This window comes from Miniopterus schreibersii (assembly GCF_964146895.1).
Source record: "Miniopterus schreibersii genome assembly, chromosome: 3".
Taxonomy (NCBI): Eukaryota; Metazoa; Chordata; class Mammalia; order Chiroptera; family Miniopteridae; genus Miniopterus; species Miniopterus schreibersii.
Window position 1 is genome coordinate 66,580,036 of NC_138103.1, and position 15,757 is coordinate 66,595,792.

A 15,757-nucleotide genomic window follows, 5' to 3' on the forward strand; every position below is an offset into this window, starting at 1 on the left:
GGCCGGTGAGACGCGCTCCCCCTGCCCAGAGCCGGCGGTGCCGGGTGACCGCGGCCGGTCCCGTCGCCACGCGCAGGGAAAGGCGCAGGGCCTGGAATCCTTGCAAGGAGGGGAAGACACTAGGACACTGACATTCTGTGTCGCATTGGGGGAAAATGTTTTTAACCATTTTACAAAACTGTAAAGTTTAAAAGGATTCATTTTGCCTGGTTATCAGACTATAAAGTATCCCAAGGACAAGAGCGGCTGCTGAACAATGAAACACGGAGCCGCCCTGTGCTGCTGACGGGCCCAGCACCCTCAGGCTGGGCTGACAGTGAGCGGGGTGGGGTGGGGTGGGGGTGGGGTGGGGGGCGGGGGGGTGGTGTGGGGGTGGTGGGGCGGGGGCGGGGGTTGTGGGGGTGGGGGGGTCTCTCCCTCCCTCCAGGTTTCTCAGAGGCTGTGGTCACCTCACTGAGTGGCCACCGAAAGCCAAAGCTGCCTTCCAAGGCCTGGCTTTAACTGGGTGACAGTGCAGACTCCTGAACCGAGCGGGAGGGGGGGGGGAGGACACTCTGAAAACCACCGCTTTGAGGGGTAAAAGGAACCCGACGGGAGTTCATATAGTTTGCCTGACTTTCTTCAAATTACACAATATTTCAAGCATAGAAAAAAGTACAGGGCCTAGAACCGCACCCGGGGGCCTAACCCAGCCTTACCATACACATTAAATACAGCCTACATCTTATACCAGCTGAGTTTTTTTTGTACACTTCTCTAATTCCGTTCTTTTTCTTGCCCAGGAGAGTAACTTTCTCTCCATGTTTTTGTCCTTTTAGTACGTTTGTGTTTCAAAAACAATAAAATAGTATTGCTTTTAAATATTTGCACAAAGAGTAACATACTCTAGGAATGCTGCAGTTTGCGTTTTCTAGGTTTACCTGTTTGATACATGAATATTGAATTCTTTTTATTTTTTATTTTATTTTATTTTTTAAATTTATCTTTATTGTTGAGAGTATGACAGGTGTCCCATTTTTCCCCCCAATTGACCCCCTCCATTTCGCTCCCACCCCCTTCCCAGGCCTTCACCCTGTTATTAACTGTGTCCATGGGTTATGCATAGAACTTCTTTGGTTAATCTCTTCCCACCCTCCACCCCCCTTCCCCCTTTCCTCTGAAATACGATCATCTGTTGCATGCGTCAATGTCTCTGGATCTATTTAGTTCGTCAGATTCTTTTGTTCATTAGCTGCTTCTTAAAGAAGACTCTTCAGCTTTTCCTGTAGTGCTGGTCTGGTGGTGATGAACTCCTTTAGCTTTTTCTTATCTGTGAAGCTCTTTATTTGACCTTCAATTCTAAATGATAGCTTTGCTGGACAGAGCAATCTTGGTTGTAGTTCATGTTTTTCATCACTTTGAATATTTCTTGCCACTCCCTTCTGGCCTGCAAGGTTTCTGTTGAGAAATCAGCTGACAGTCCTATGGGTGCTCCCTTGTAGGTAACTAACTGCTTTTCTCTTGCTGCTTTTAAGATTCTCTCTTTGTCTTTAACCTTTGGCAGTTTAATTATGATGTGTCTTGCTGTGGGCCTCTTTGGGTTCCTCTTCTTTGGGACCCTCTCTGCTTCTTGGACTTGAAAGTCTCTTTCTTTCCCCAGGTAGGGGAAGTTTTCTGTAATTATTTTTTCAAATAGGTTTTCAATTCCTTGGTCTCTTTCTGCCTCTTCTGGCACCCCAGTAATACAAATGATGGGCCTCTTGAAGCTGTCCCAGAGGCTCCTTATACTATTTTCATATTTCTGGATTCTTTTCCCTTTTTGCTCTTCTGGTTAGGTGTTTTTGTTTCCTCATGTTCCAAATTGCTGATTTGATTCTCAATGTCCTCTACTCTACTGTTGATTCCCTGTAAATTATGCTTCATTTCAGTTCGTGTAGCCTTCATTTCAAATTGGTACTTTATTATGTTATCGATTTTCTCAGTTATTTCCCTAACCATCTGCTTAAACATCCTTATAACCAAAATTCTGAACTTTCTATCTGTTAGCTTGCTTGGATCTATTTCATTTAGTTCCTCTTCTAGAGATTTCTTCTGTTCTTTCCTTTGTGACATGTTTCTTTGCCTCCACATTTTGGCTGCTTCCAGGTGTTTGTTTCTATGTATTAGGTAGAGCTGCTATGTCTCCTGGAACTTGTAGAGTGACTTTGTGTAGTAGGTGTCCTGTAGGGTCCAGTGGCTCAGCCTCCCCAGTCACCTGAGCTGGGCCTTCTAGGTGCTCCCCTGTGTGGGCTGTGTGCACTGTCCTGTTGTAGCTGAGCCTTGGTTACTGTTGGTGTCCCTGGGAGGAACTGACCCCCCGGCCGATCAGCTGTGAGGACCAGCTGCTGTGCTGAAGACACCCCTATGGAGCAGGATTTACTTCAGTGGGGCTTTGGTGTTCACCAAGTGCGCCCCTTGAGTGTGTCACTGGTGGATGTGGTAGGGTTGTAATCCAGCGTGGTCGAGTCAGCACCAGGTGCACTGTCTCTGGGGCCTCCCGGGAGGTGCAGAGTCAGCCTGTGCCAGTGCCTTGCCCAGGGCCACCCAGCATGAGCTACACAGCAAACCGTAGTTGGCTGCTACTTGTGCTGGGCTTGGAGGTGTCAGGAGAGGCCAAGCTATGAGCCAGTGCAGCTGCCGCTAGTGCCAGGCCTGGGGCCGCTTATCAAGCCGTATGGGGCCAGCTGCTGCTTGTTTGAGAGATTTTAGGAAAGTCCTAAGCATGAGGCTCACGAGGCCACTTGCACAGAAAAGCCCCTGGAAATGGCCTGGATGAGCTGCAGGTGGGGAGGGGCGGGGCCTCCGGGAATCACGGGGCGGGGCCAAAGGTGTGAGTCAGGTGCTGGCGATTCAAATATGGCGCCTGCCTGCCGGCTGTGTGCGGGGAGGACTCGCCAAGGGAGCCATGGCCTCCGCCAGCCCTTCTGCCTGGGAGGAAGCCGCCCTCCGCCTCTCGCCCGGATCTCAGGCAGGTTAGTTCCTCCCCGAGTGTCCCGGGTCCTTTCCGGCTGCTGCCCGGCGCTGGGCTCAGAGGGAGCGTCCGAGTGAGTCCGTGCCGGGCCCTTTAGAGGAGCTGCTGGGGCTCCCGCAGCCTCCGCGACCCTCAGCCACAGTCCCCGCTGGTTTCACAGCCCGGAGTTGCGGGGACGTCTCTTCCCGGCCCTGGAGCCCTGGGCTGGGGGCCTGCTGTGGGGCTGGGACCCCTCCCTCCTCCGGGAAACCCCCACCGCCGAGATTCCCTCCCGAGTTTAACCCACGGCACTGGGTTGGGCCCGCGGCTTAGTCTCGGATTCAGCCCCAATCCGCCCGCGTCTCCGCCCCTCCTAGCGGTCTCGGTGCTTCTTCAGCTCCCTGGTTGTGGGGCTTCTGTTCAGCCAGGTTTCAGGAGGTTCTGGGTGATGTTTGTTCTGTGTTTTAGTTGTAATTTTGATGTGGTTGCGGGAGGCGGCGGGTGCAGCTGTTCCCTACACCGCCACCTTGTTTCCTCCCTTGAATTATTTTTAAACTGTTTATAACATGTAGTCCACATTCTGTTCTTCTAAAGCTATTTTATCTGAAGCTTAGTCCCTGCTTTTGTACCTAACCTAGCCCATGCCTGCTCTTTTGACTAATCTGGCCGGGGGTTGAAAACGGCCGTTTCCGATGCTCGTCTTTCTGGTTCGTTTCTATTCTCAGTGTCATTCGTTTTCAGAGGCTTCTTACTGTTTCTTTTTTCCTACTACTGAGGACTTTCCGTTTACTCTCCTGACCTTCTGAGCTGATAGCTTAGCATATTAATTTTCACTCCTGCCTCAGATGACCGCTTCAGCTGCATTTTGCAAGCTTTGATGGGCACATATATGCAGTTCAGGTCTAAATATTTTGTCAGTTTCATTTTATCTTCTTCAACCCATAAATTTTTGGACGTTTTGACTGGCTTTCTGTGGTTGATTTCTAATTTTCTGTTATGGTCTCTTGATAATGTTCTAGTTTCTGTTTTTCCCTCAGACTCTACAAAGTTCCTATCATATTTGTATGCTTGTGAGAGCTTCGTGGAAAAGCTATGGATCTCTCTAATCCGCTTGTTCCATGTCACCCACACCAAGACCTCTTTGTTGCCAGTTTTAAGAGCAAGCCTATGTAGCTTCCCCAGGGTCAACAACCAGCTAAGCAGAGATGGTCCCCTCATGTGCCCATATTGCTGGAAATCTCAACATTCAGCATCATTTGTTTTGGAACCTCTTGATAAGCGTTCCTGGTTTTTGTTTTCTCTGTTTAAACTTGCCTGGCATTAAATACTATGAGTCATTAGCTACCCTCTCATACAGTTTGTGGTATTTAGTAGTGTTTATGAATGAACATGACATCACCACTGTGAACATTTTAATCCCAACAGGACTGGAAAGCAGTTTCTTTCAAACCCTTAGATGATCTACCTGCTCAGGTATTCCAGTTGCCGCTCCCCTATTCCAAGCCCTGCAAAGATAACAAACAGTATATCCCAAGAACTTGCCTAGTAATTTCCTTTGGAAGCTGATAGCAGTGATACCAGGGCTCAGACGAAATGAAATCAAGTTCTATTCAAAGTAGTTGTGAGACACTCCAGGCTCTGTGCGGCTCTCTTCACGTTTGTTTTGCAAGCAAACGGGTCTGTAATGGAGTTAAAAGCTACCGGCAGGAGAGCTGTTTCTGCCTTTGCTGCTATGAACCTGCATTGGCATTTTGGGTTTAGAAGTAAATTTAATCTTATAATGGGTTAACAACAGTATTTCCACTCACTACATACTATGCATAGAATGGTAGACTATCTCTGTGGTTGGGGTGCTAAGTAAAGGTCAAATTAAAAAACTTGTGAGTTATATAAAGTGAACTTTGTATCTTTTACTTCTCATTTCTGTTCATTTTCTGTAGTAGTGAGGGTTCTCCTGAGAGATAGAACCAATAGGATATATAGATATATATGAGATTTATTATAGGGATTGGCTCAACCTGGTTGTGGAGGCTGAGAAGTCCCACTATTTGCTGCCTGCAAGCTGGAGAACAGGAAAGCTGGTGGGATAATTCAGTGTGAGCTCAAAGCCCTGAAAACCAGGGCAGCTGATGGTGTAATTCCCAGAGTCCACAGGCTGAGAACCAGGAGCTCCGATGTTCAGGGACAGAAGATGGATGTCCCAGCTCAAGGAGAAAGAGAATTGGCCCTTCCTGCCACTTTTCATTGTAGTCGGGCTTCGGCAGATTGGATGATGCCTGCCCACCTTGGTAAGGGCGATCTCTCTACTCAGTCTACACATTCCAATGCGAATCTATTCTGGAAACGCCTTCACAGACAAACCCAGAAGTAATGTTTTACCAGTTAGCTGGGCATCCCTTAGCCTGCCCGAGCTGACAGAGAATTACCCATCACACCTTCCAATGGATTTTAGTTAAGAGATTTTGTACTCTAAGGAAAATAACAGTGAGACCACCTAGAAAATCTGTATAGGCTATATTATTTGGAGATTGAGTTGAGAGTATATGCACTGTTAGACTGAGATGATCTGTAACTGCCCCATTCATACCAGGGCCAACCTAAAGCAACACTAGGACTCCTGAGTGGCCGTGGGGTGGTGCGTCTGCTCCTTCTCAGTCTGCCTCTGGGACTCCACCTCTGCCATTTACAAGGCACTGCCAAGGCTCGGGACTCACAGCAGCAGCTGAAACAGTTTCTGTCCTCTGAAGTGCAGAGATAAGTTAAGAGGGTTCTATCTTAACCCGTTACGAAGTCCTGGTTTCAGTAACAGAGGCAACAGATTTTTCAAAGTGCTCATCAGCAAAGACTATCCAATGCTCACTAGAATTCCTCAAAATATAGACAATTTTCATCTTTTAGGGTTCTGTGGTTTGCCTCTTGAAATGTTTGAGGAGTACCACAAATCCCTACTTAGCCACAGTCCAAGTCATAAAACTTACATCATGAGCAGAACCTCTAGTTAGTACCCACCCACACACACACACGATGGTTCCGGTCTTTCATGTCGGACAACGATCACACTGAGTTGTTCTCTTTATTCAAGTATGCACAGAGTCTTCCTCTCTTGGTCACTAGAGCATGTCCTTCGAGAGTAGTGAGGGCACAGGAGGCAGTTAGAGAGGCATGAACAGAGCAGGAACGATGGGCCAGGTAGAAGGTCACCAGGGTGGGAAGCCCTGGGTGTCTAGCAATGGGCAGAACTGGAAGAACAAGGACCCCGCCCCCAGGGTGACTTTTCCTCCCCTAGCATTTCACTCGTCAGACTCCTTAGAGGGGGAACAAACAGGAGGCTGGAGAACAGCCCTTAAGCATTAAGCCCCAGGACAATGAGGTTCTGACCCACATCAAATACATCTAGGCCTCAGTTGTGGTTCAGCTCTAGGCCCAGAAAAGCAGCAAAACCAGGCAAGAGATGCCATGGCTGACCTCAGGACCAGCTGCAGTGACTAATGACCCCTTGTCCTGTTGCTGACCAATCAGTGAGACCATGACCCTGAAAGGACACACCTGGAAAGCTGATGAATATTCTGTTGGAATCCTCCAGAGACCTCAGATAAATACCCTTGAGACAGGACCCAACATGGCTCTCTCCATAGAGCACGCCTGGGCCTTTCCCCACCCCCTTCCCCCAGGTGTTTTCCTTGCCTCTCTCTTTCCTAAACTCCAAGGACCCTTCTTTTGCTTCTGTAACTTGTTTCCTGAGCCCATTTCTTCTACAGCTCACTTATTCTACCTCTGTGACTTTTCAAGTAAACTTTCTCTTATACTTTGAGTCTTGGCTCTGAATTATTTCTTAGCCAGAACTCAAGTGCGGAGGTTGCTGGACTGAGGTCTGGTCTGACTCCACCAATGTGACACTGGCACTGTTTTAAAGGCCAATAAGCGGAAGCTGAGTTTGCCACTCCACAGTATGCCTTTTGGGACACTGATTTTTTTTACTTTTTAAATTTATCTTTATTGTTGAGAGTATTACAGGTATACCATTTCCCCCCGCAACTGACCCCCTCCACTTCGCTCCCACCCCCTCCCCAGGCCTTCACCCCGTCATTGTCTGTGTCTATGGGTTATGCATATATGCATATAACTTCTTTGGTTAATCTCTTCCCACCCTCCACCCCCCTTCCCTCTTTCCTCTGAAATATGATCGTCTGTTGCGTGCGTCAATGCTCTGGATCTATTTAGTTCGTCAGATTCTTTTGTTCATTAGCTTCTTCTTAAAGAAGACCCTTCAACTTTTCCTGTAGTGCTGGTCTGGTGGTGATGAACTCCTTTCGCTTTTTCTTATCTGTGAAGCTCTTTATCTGACCTTCAATTCTAAATGATATCTTTGCTGGGTAGAGCAATCTTGGTTGTAGTTCCATGTTTTTCATCACTTTGAATATTTCTTGCCACTCCCTTCTGGCCTGCAAGGTTTCTGTTGAGAAATCAGCTGACAGTCCTATGGGGGCTCCCTTGTAGGTAACTAATTACTTTTCTCTTGCTGCTTTTAAGATTCTCTCTTTGTCTTTAACCTTTGGCATTTTAATTATGATGTGTGTCGTGCTGTGGGCCTCTTTGGGTTTCTCTTGTTTGGGACCCTCTGTGCTTCCTGGACTTGAAAGTCTCTTTCTTTCCCCAGGTAGGGGAAGTTTTCTGTAATTATTTTTTCAAATAGGTTTTCAATTCCTTGGTCTCTTTCTGCCTCTTCTGGCATCCCCAATAATACGAATGATGGGTCTCTTGAAGTTGTCCCAAAGGCTCCTTATACTATTTTCATATTTCTGGATTCTTTTTTCTTTTTGCTCTTCTGGTTGGGTGTTTTTTGTTTCCTCATGTTCCAAATTGCTGATTTGATTCTCAATGTCCTCTACTCTACTGTTGATTCCCTGTAAATTATGCTTCATTTCAGTTCGTGTAGCCTTCATTTCAAATTGGTATTTTATTATGTTATCAATTTTCTCAGTTATTTCCCTAACCATCTGCTTAAACATCCTTATAACCAAAATTCTGAACTTTCTGTTAGCTTGCTTGGATCCATTTCATTTAGTTCCTCTTCTAGAGATTTCTTCTGTTCTTTCCTTTGTGACATGTTTCTTTGCCTCCACATTTTGGCTGCTTCCAGGTGTTTGTTTCTATGTAATAGGTAGAGCTGCTATGTCTCCTGGAATTTGTAGAGTGACTTTGTGTAGTAGGTGTCCTGTAGGGTCCAGTGGCTCAGCCTCCCCAGTCACCTGAGCTGGGCCTTCTAGGTGCTCCCCTGTGTGGGCTGTGTGCACTGTCCTGTTGTAGTTGAGCCTTGGTTGCTGTTGGCGACACTGGGAGGAATTGACCCCCAGGCCAATCAGCTGTGAGGACCAGCTGCAGCTACAGCCAAAGAGCTGCTGTGCTGGAGACACCCTTATGGAGCAGGATTTACTTCAGTGGAGCTTTGGTTCACCAAGTGCACCCCTTGAGTGTGTCACTGGTGGATGTGGTAGGGTTGTAATCCAGCGTGGTCGAGTCTGAGCACCAGGTGCACTGTCTCTGGGGCCTCCCGGGAGGTGCAAAGTCAGCCTGTGCCAGTGCCTTGCCCAGGGCCACCCAGCATGAGCTACACAGCAAACCGTAGTTGGCTGCTACTTGTGCTGGGCTTGGAGGTGTCAGGAGAGGCCAAGCTATGAGCCAATGCAGCTGCCGCTAGTGCCAGGCCTGGGGCCACTTATCAAGCCGTATGGGGCCTGCTGCTGCTTGTTTGAGAGATTTTAGGAAAGTCCTAAGCATGGGGCTCACGAGGCCACGTGCACAGAAAAGCCCCTGGAAATGGCCTGGATGAGCTGCAGGTGGGGAGGGCGGGGCCTCTAGGAATCATGGGGCGGGGCCAAGGGTGAGAGTCAGGTGCTGGCGGTTCAAACATGGCGCCTGCCTGCCGGCTGTGTGCAGGGAGGACTCGCCACAGGAGCCATGGCCTCCGCCAGCCCTTCTGCCCGGGAGGAAGCCGCCCCTCCGCCTCTCGCCCGGATCTCAGGCAGGTTAGTTCCCCCCCGAGTGTCCCGGGTCCTTTCAGGCTGCTCCCGGCGCTGGGCTCAGAGGGAGCGTCCGAGTGAGTCCGTGCCGGGCCCTTTAGAGGAGCTGCTGGGGCTCCCGCAGCCTCTGCGACCCTCAGCCACAGTCCCCGCTGGTTTCACAGCCCGGAGTTGTGGGGGCGTCTCTTCCCGGCCCTGGAGCCCTGGGCTGGGGGCCTGCTGTGGGCTGGGACCCCTCCCTCCTCCGGGAAACCTCCATCGCTGAGATTCCCTCCTGGTTTCAACCTCGGCACCGGGTGTGGGCCCGCAGCCCCATCTCTGCGATTCAGCCCCGATCCGCCCGCGTCTCCGCCCCTCCTACTGGTCCCGAAGCTTCTTCAGTCCCCTGGTTGTGGGGCCTCTGTGCAGCCAGATCTCAGGAGGCTCTGAGTGACGGTTCTGAATTTTAGTTGTAATTTTGATGTGGTTGCGGGAGGCGGCGGGTGCAGCTGTTCCCTACGCAGCCACCTTGTTTTTCCTTAGCATCACGTGAAGAAGTGGTGCGGAGGGGAAGGAATCTAGCAACTGTGTGATAGACGCCCCCTGTGTCCCACTGTCTCTGGGTGGCCCCAGCAAGAACTTGTTTACCAAATACTTGCTCTCTCGCATCTACAGCAGTATTTTCTGTATTACTCCTAGATAACTACAAAACATTTTTGTACGAGTGTCAGGTTTTGCTTATAAGTCAAAACGAGGCAGTAGATACAGTCATGGAAAAAGAAGAAACGGACAAATCAGTCAGCGTCCTTTTACAGAAGTCCACCTCAAGGTTAATGCAACAAAAAACACATCCACACATCGTTGTGACAATGAGTATTGAGTACCTCTTTGTCAAAAATATGTTTAACCTGAAGCAATCACTAAAGTAGCAGATTCTACTTTTTTAGAGAGAGAGGAAGGGAGATAGGGAGAGGAGCATGGCTGCCTCCTGTACGCACCCCAATGAGAATCGAACCCGCAACCTTTCGGTGTATGAGATGATGCTCCAATCAACCACCACCTGGCCACGGCAGCAGATTCTACTTTCAAAGTATGAATTTTCCAAATTCTATTGGTCTTACACTGAAAGCTCATTTGTGCCAGATGTGCAAAAGCTAGCCCACTTTCTCAGTATCTGGTAATCCCTGTGGAAAATAAAGCCCGTTGAATGAAGGAACAGAATACAGTGTCAGGGAGGTTCCAGCGTCAGGGAGGTTCCAGCCTGAGAGTCTGAATCCCTTTGTGGTCGCGACAGCTAAACTGTCCCCAGGAATTACTCTACCTTTTGTTTCCCAGCCTCTTGAAGCTAGCTGTGGCCACAATACTAAGTTTTGTTTGGTCAATGGGATGTAAGCAGAAGTAGATGTATAACTTTAAAACAAAGTGCTTGCCCTGGACTTCTTTCCCTCTTCCTGCTGGCTGGGAATCAGTGACCAGGACAGAGCTGGGTCCCTGGACAACCTTGTGGGCCTGCTCACTTACCTTGCAGCTACTGAATCTGAAAAAAACTTCTATCTTGTTTCAGCCACAGGGTTTTGGATCTCTAGGTCACAGCAGCTTACTCTGTCCCCTAATGTGTACAACTGTAGGCATATTTTTTCCCTGATAAAGCTCACCAAGAACCTCCTCCACTAAATGGTTTGGATTTACTGAGACAACTAAAAAGCCAAATTAATGTAATTCAGTAACATTTATTTTACATGAAACAATTTTCAAAGAATACACTTAAAAACCATCTAGATACTGATTTTATTGCATTACAAAAATTGAGAGGCACAACTGAACTATTCAAATACATTGTGAGGAGTGGAGGTGGGGGCCTAAGAGCACTGTTCACGTGGTTCCTTAATCACTTACAGGCTCTCGGTGCAAGAGTCTTTACCATGAGGCACAAGTGCATTTCATTTAGTAGGAATAAATCACATAAAATATATACTTTTATACAGAAAGTGTTATTGTATTATCACTTTCGATTACTTATAAAAACTTCATTTAAAATTGCACAAAAGTTCTCTTTAAAACTGATAACTCCCAGAAGACAGGGCTTAGAACTAAGTATCTCTCTAAATAATTCATTACAAATAATTAGGTTTCCATTTCTCCACAGACTAAAAAAAAAAATCTGTGAAGAATTACATTATTCAAAAGGGACACTTTAAATTTTTTTCATAAGAAAATAGGTTTGCACGTTTGTCCCTAGTCAGCTAAATTCATCTTCTCCCTACTATAAGACAAATCACAGAATGTTCAAAGTTTTAAATCGGAGTACCTATGCCACAGTACACTGTGGAAGTGTTTACATCAATTCATTTTGTGTGTCATTCTACCATAGCGTCAAATTATCAAGAAGGCACAATGGGTACATTCTTCAGAACAGTTTTGGTCTTTTTTTTAAAAAAAATCACACGTTTATGAGCAGTGATTTCAATCATGTTTAAAAACAAAAATATGAAACAGATTCATTTCCCAATCCAGGTGATACAGAATCCACGAAATTTCGCAGGTGCTTCACTTTCCGTAGAATTTCTTGTTCAGCAGGTATATGAGAAGGTTTACATTCACTTTAACCTTATCAAACATTTTCATTACAGCTACTCCTTCATACTGCATCTCAAGTAAATCCTGAAATTGTAAGGCACATCATTAAATCTCAAACTTGACATTTAGCATATTTAAAAAATACTCTAGAAGAATTTGACAAAAAATAAGATTCGAGTGACCTAGTGACCTAGGTGGGTGTTCTTATACTTCAACGTCTATCAGAATCACCTGGTTAAAACACGGGCCAGTTAAAACACGAACTGCTGAGCCCCACACCCAGGCATTTCTGACTTGGTAGCTCTAAGGTGGGGCCCCAATATCTGCACTTTAACAAATGCCTACATGATGATCACTGTGTTGGCCTGGGTGCCATACTTTAAGAATCACTTACTTAAATGAAAGAAAATAGATTTTTAGGACTGATGAAGACCACTGAAAGAAAACCATTAGGATTAAGTTAATTCAGCCGTATATTTTAATTTTCATTGAAAAATTCAAAACAAATACTCCAGCAAGATGGGGTACACCCTTTAGAACAGAGGAGTTTTCCAAAGCGAAGTGAGCAAGACAATTCACTGAGCACTAAAAAGAGTATTAGAACTATTTATTTTGGTTTTTCTCACTTTTTAAACACTTAAATTTTATATATATTTTATAAAGTATATTTTGAGTATAGTGAAAGGAACAATTATACTTTATAAATAAATATGTACAAATGGGGTGGCGTGATCGTGCTGTTTATTGATGAAGCTGTGTGACTGAAATTTGGCGAACCACTACAAAAGATCCTCCTGATCTGGACTACTTCTTTTCCTATACTGAGAACAAGCCCTCATTCCCAAGTCAGTCTATCACTCTGGGCTCCCTTGCCACCATATAAAAAAGAAAATAAACTCACCTGCTGAAAGCCCTAACTGGGTCACACCAGCCAGATGCATGAGACTAAGCAGTAACATTTCACAAACACAGGACAGGAGACCTTTCCCAAACAGAAGGTATCATTCCTAAACTGCGCCAGACTAATACCCAGGTCTCGTTCTCTTGTTTTTAGCTCTGGAAATGTCCTGGTTCTTCATGATAATACCTTATGTCTGTATTAAGGAAGGCCCCCTGCAGAAGCTGGATCATTTTTGAGAGAACTCGGCTCTTGCTAGCTACCTGCTCTACTTCTTCAATTACCTCCAACTGCACTCACCTAAACGCTTACATTATTTAGATATGCTTCTGAGATGGAAATTCCATGGGGAATTGAAGTTCTTCCATCAAGAATGCTTTTACCTATTAAAGTGCACTGGAGATTCACTTTTCCTTTGGGAAAGGCAATGTCTGTTAATCCAAGTCTCTTAGAAAAGAAACCAATATAGTTAAGTAGAGAAGGAATGGACGATACAGGGGAATTAGCTGGGCCCTTCAGGTGGGGAGCAGAGAAAATATAATCACAATTGTGATGAGAAGACCAGATTTTAGTCTTAGCTCCACCATTTGCTATCTTGTGATCTTGCAATGTCACATAACCTCAAAGTCTCACGGAGTTTCTGAGGCCTCTCTAAACAGGTGTCTCCTGGTCACCTGGCATTCATCTTGTGTGTAAACTGAGGATAACACTGTTAAGTTCTGGGGAGTATTACTGGGCATGTGAGGTCAAGGTATCTGTAAACCCTTTGTAAGCCACCCTGTCTTATCAGGATCAAGTGGAACCTGGGAGAGAGGCAGTGGAGCTGAGTAATGAAGACGTGGACTCTAGCTGCCTCTTCCATAACCAGCTCTCTGAACCTCCATCCTTAACTGGGAAAGGGAGACTGCCAACCCCACCGTCCTCAACAAGCACAAGCCACTATTAGTATAAGCAGAACATCTTCCTGTAAGCCTCGCCCTCCTTTTATGTATATGCCTGTAGCTATAGGATGCAATTAGGATGTAATCTTCGGCAACTAAGATGAGCGGGCTGAAGAAAACCCAGACACAATGCTAGAAGGCATCTTCCTTAGACCTCTTAGAAACTTCTTGACTCACACTAAAAACATGGCCACCATGCTGCTTTTTGGTAATTCACTTGATAATTTAATGTTCTGTATAAACAGAAGTCTGACTTTACGTTACTATACGCAGGGCAGCTCTGCAGGCATTCGACCTGTGTAGGGGCTCATCATCAGAAGGGCACTGTACTTGGTTTCAATCATCTTGAAATTCTTGATAACTTTGAATAAGGGCTCTGCATTTTCATTTTGTATTGAGCCCTGCAAATCTTGTAGCTGGTCTTAATGATATGGTAAAGGTTAAAAACCTGGGGCTTATTAGCCACCTGCATACAGCTAAGGAGTAACATTTCACAATTATGTGTATAAATGGATGGTATGAATAGCTAGTCCCACTGCACGCCGAATCCTCACAAAGGGGCAAGTGAAGCTTGGTATTTGCACCAGTGTTCAAAGGAAGTCTCAAGGAATTTCTGAGGCCTCTCTAAACAGGTATTGCCTGGTCACTTGGCATTCATCTGTCCAGTTGATACTGACTGGTCTTGGGTCATTTCCTTCCTGGCAATCACATGGCATGTTTGCCCCCTCTGGAGAAGATTCACTAACCAAGGTGCATTACCCACAGGCACATTCCTTTCTCTTCCCATATTTGTCAAAGTGTTAATGTAAAGTAACTCAAGATTCAGTTAAATTGTTAGATGGATACATTTAGTGATATTTAAATTCAGTTAGAAAACAATACAGTTTATTTAAGTATAGTTTTCATAGTTACATAATATCTTTTATTTTTTTCTCTATACTCCAATCTATTCCATTATTTCAATGTTTTTATTATGCCCATTTAGCTCCCATTTTCGTTTTAAGTTACAAGGAAGGCTAGAGAAAAGCAGGGCTCTGGTATCTGCTCCCAGGAGGGGAGGTGATTTCAGGGCTCAGCAATGGGCTGAGCAGGCAGTGAGGCTGGAACTTACACCATGCCCAGTGGCTTGTCAAGATGATTCATGCAGAATACCTGAAAGTCATTTTATATACAAGTAGTTTGGGACCCAGTAAATAGGTGTTATTGCCATTTAAAAACTCAGCCTGGCCGGGTGTGGCTTAGCGGCTGAGCATCGACCTAGGATCCAGGAGACTGCGGTTTGATTCCCAGTCAGGGCACATGCCCGGGTTGTGGGCTCGATCCCCAGTCAGGTGTGCAGGAGGCAGCCGATCAATGACTCTCTCATCATTGATGTTTCTACCTCTCTCTCCCTTCCTCTCTCTGAAATCGATAAAGATATATTAAAAAAAACTTATACAAAAAAGGAAATCTCAATTCTCTAAACTGATTCTGTGCTAAGGATGAAGAAGCTGGGAGTAGATGAACTTAAACATTAAGTTGTACCCTCCCTTTTTTTGGAGGGGCACATAAACTGGGCTTCTCAGTTTCTGTTTAAGTATATTTGGCTTAAATGTAGCTCTTATGAGAAACAGCAATGATTCAGACTGCAAAAATAATTTTTCTACTTACAGTTATCTCCTTTGCACAATGCTTGTCATTCATATGATCCCAAACATTTAATAAATAGATTTGAGAAACATGTTAAAAAGAGGGGAAATGCAATTGGGAAAGCTCCAATCCTGGGCATACACAGTCTTAGAAAGAAATTCAAGTTCCTGATATAAGGAAATTTCCAGCCTCTCCTTAATAGCTCTGAATACTTTCATAGTATTCTTTTCTCTCAGCTTCAAAATGGAAACATGGTGAGGAAAAACTAACTGCTCTGGCTTTACCACCTAAAAGCACTGTAAGTTCCAATAAAATAAAAAATCATAGCTTTAAAAAAATAATCAGTGCATCAAAAGCTAATATTGGCAAATAAGGCCTACACTGGCCTTCTCTGTTGAGCTTCACTGTCGTCATGAGGAGTGCAAGCCAGGGGCCACGAATGACCCACACTACAAAACTCCTCCCCAGTTTGCAAAGCCCAGCCTACCTGAATATTGAGCTGCACCTTTTCCATCTCCACACCCAGGAATTTGGACTTGACATCGAAGATGCCCACATCTTCCGTAGACAAGATATCAAATGTAACATTTTTAAACCTAGTGAAGAAAGGGACAGTCACACATGTGGAACTACAAATATATGCTTAGAGTTGAAACAAATGAATGGAATCCGAAGCTACCACTACTTAGTGAATGGTCTAACCTTAAGGAAAGTCATCCGAAACCTCCCATCCCTTCCCCCACTC

The 15,757-nt window shown here is 45.6% G+C and overlaps 1 protein-coding gene across 4 annotated transcripts in view; it reads right to left on the reverse strand.

The window, feature by feature from the left end:
- Positions 1-10,677: 10,677 nt before the first annotated feature.
- The window catches only part of IQGAP2 (IQ motif containing GTPase activating protein 2), a 248,957-nt gene continuing 243,877 nt past the window's right edge, over positions 10,678-15,757 (reverse strand). For all 4 annotated transcript variants that reach the window (XM_081132687.1, XM_081132688.1, XM_081132686.1 and 1 more), the window contains 2 exons: positions 15,500-15,608; positions 10,678-11,628 (listed from right to left, as the gene is read on the reverse strand). In XM_081132687.1, the coding sequence (XP_080988813.1) occupies positions 11,515-11,628; positions 15,500-15,608 (223 nt within the window). In that variant the 3' untranslated portion in view covers positions 10,678-11,514. The remainder of the gene's footprint in view (positions 11,629-15,499; positions 15,609-15,757) is intronic.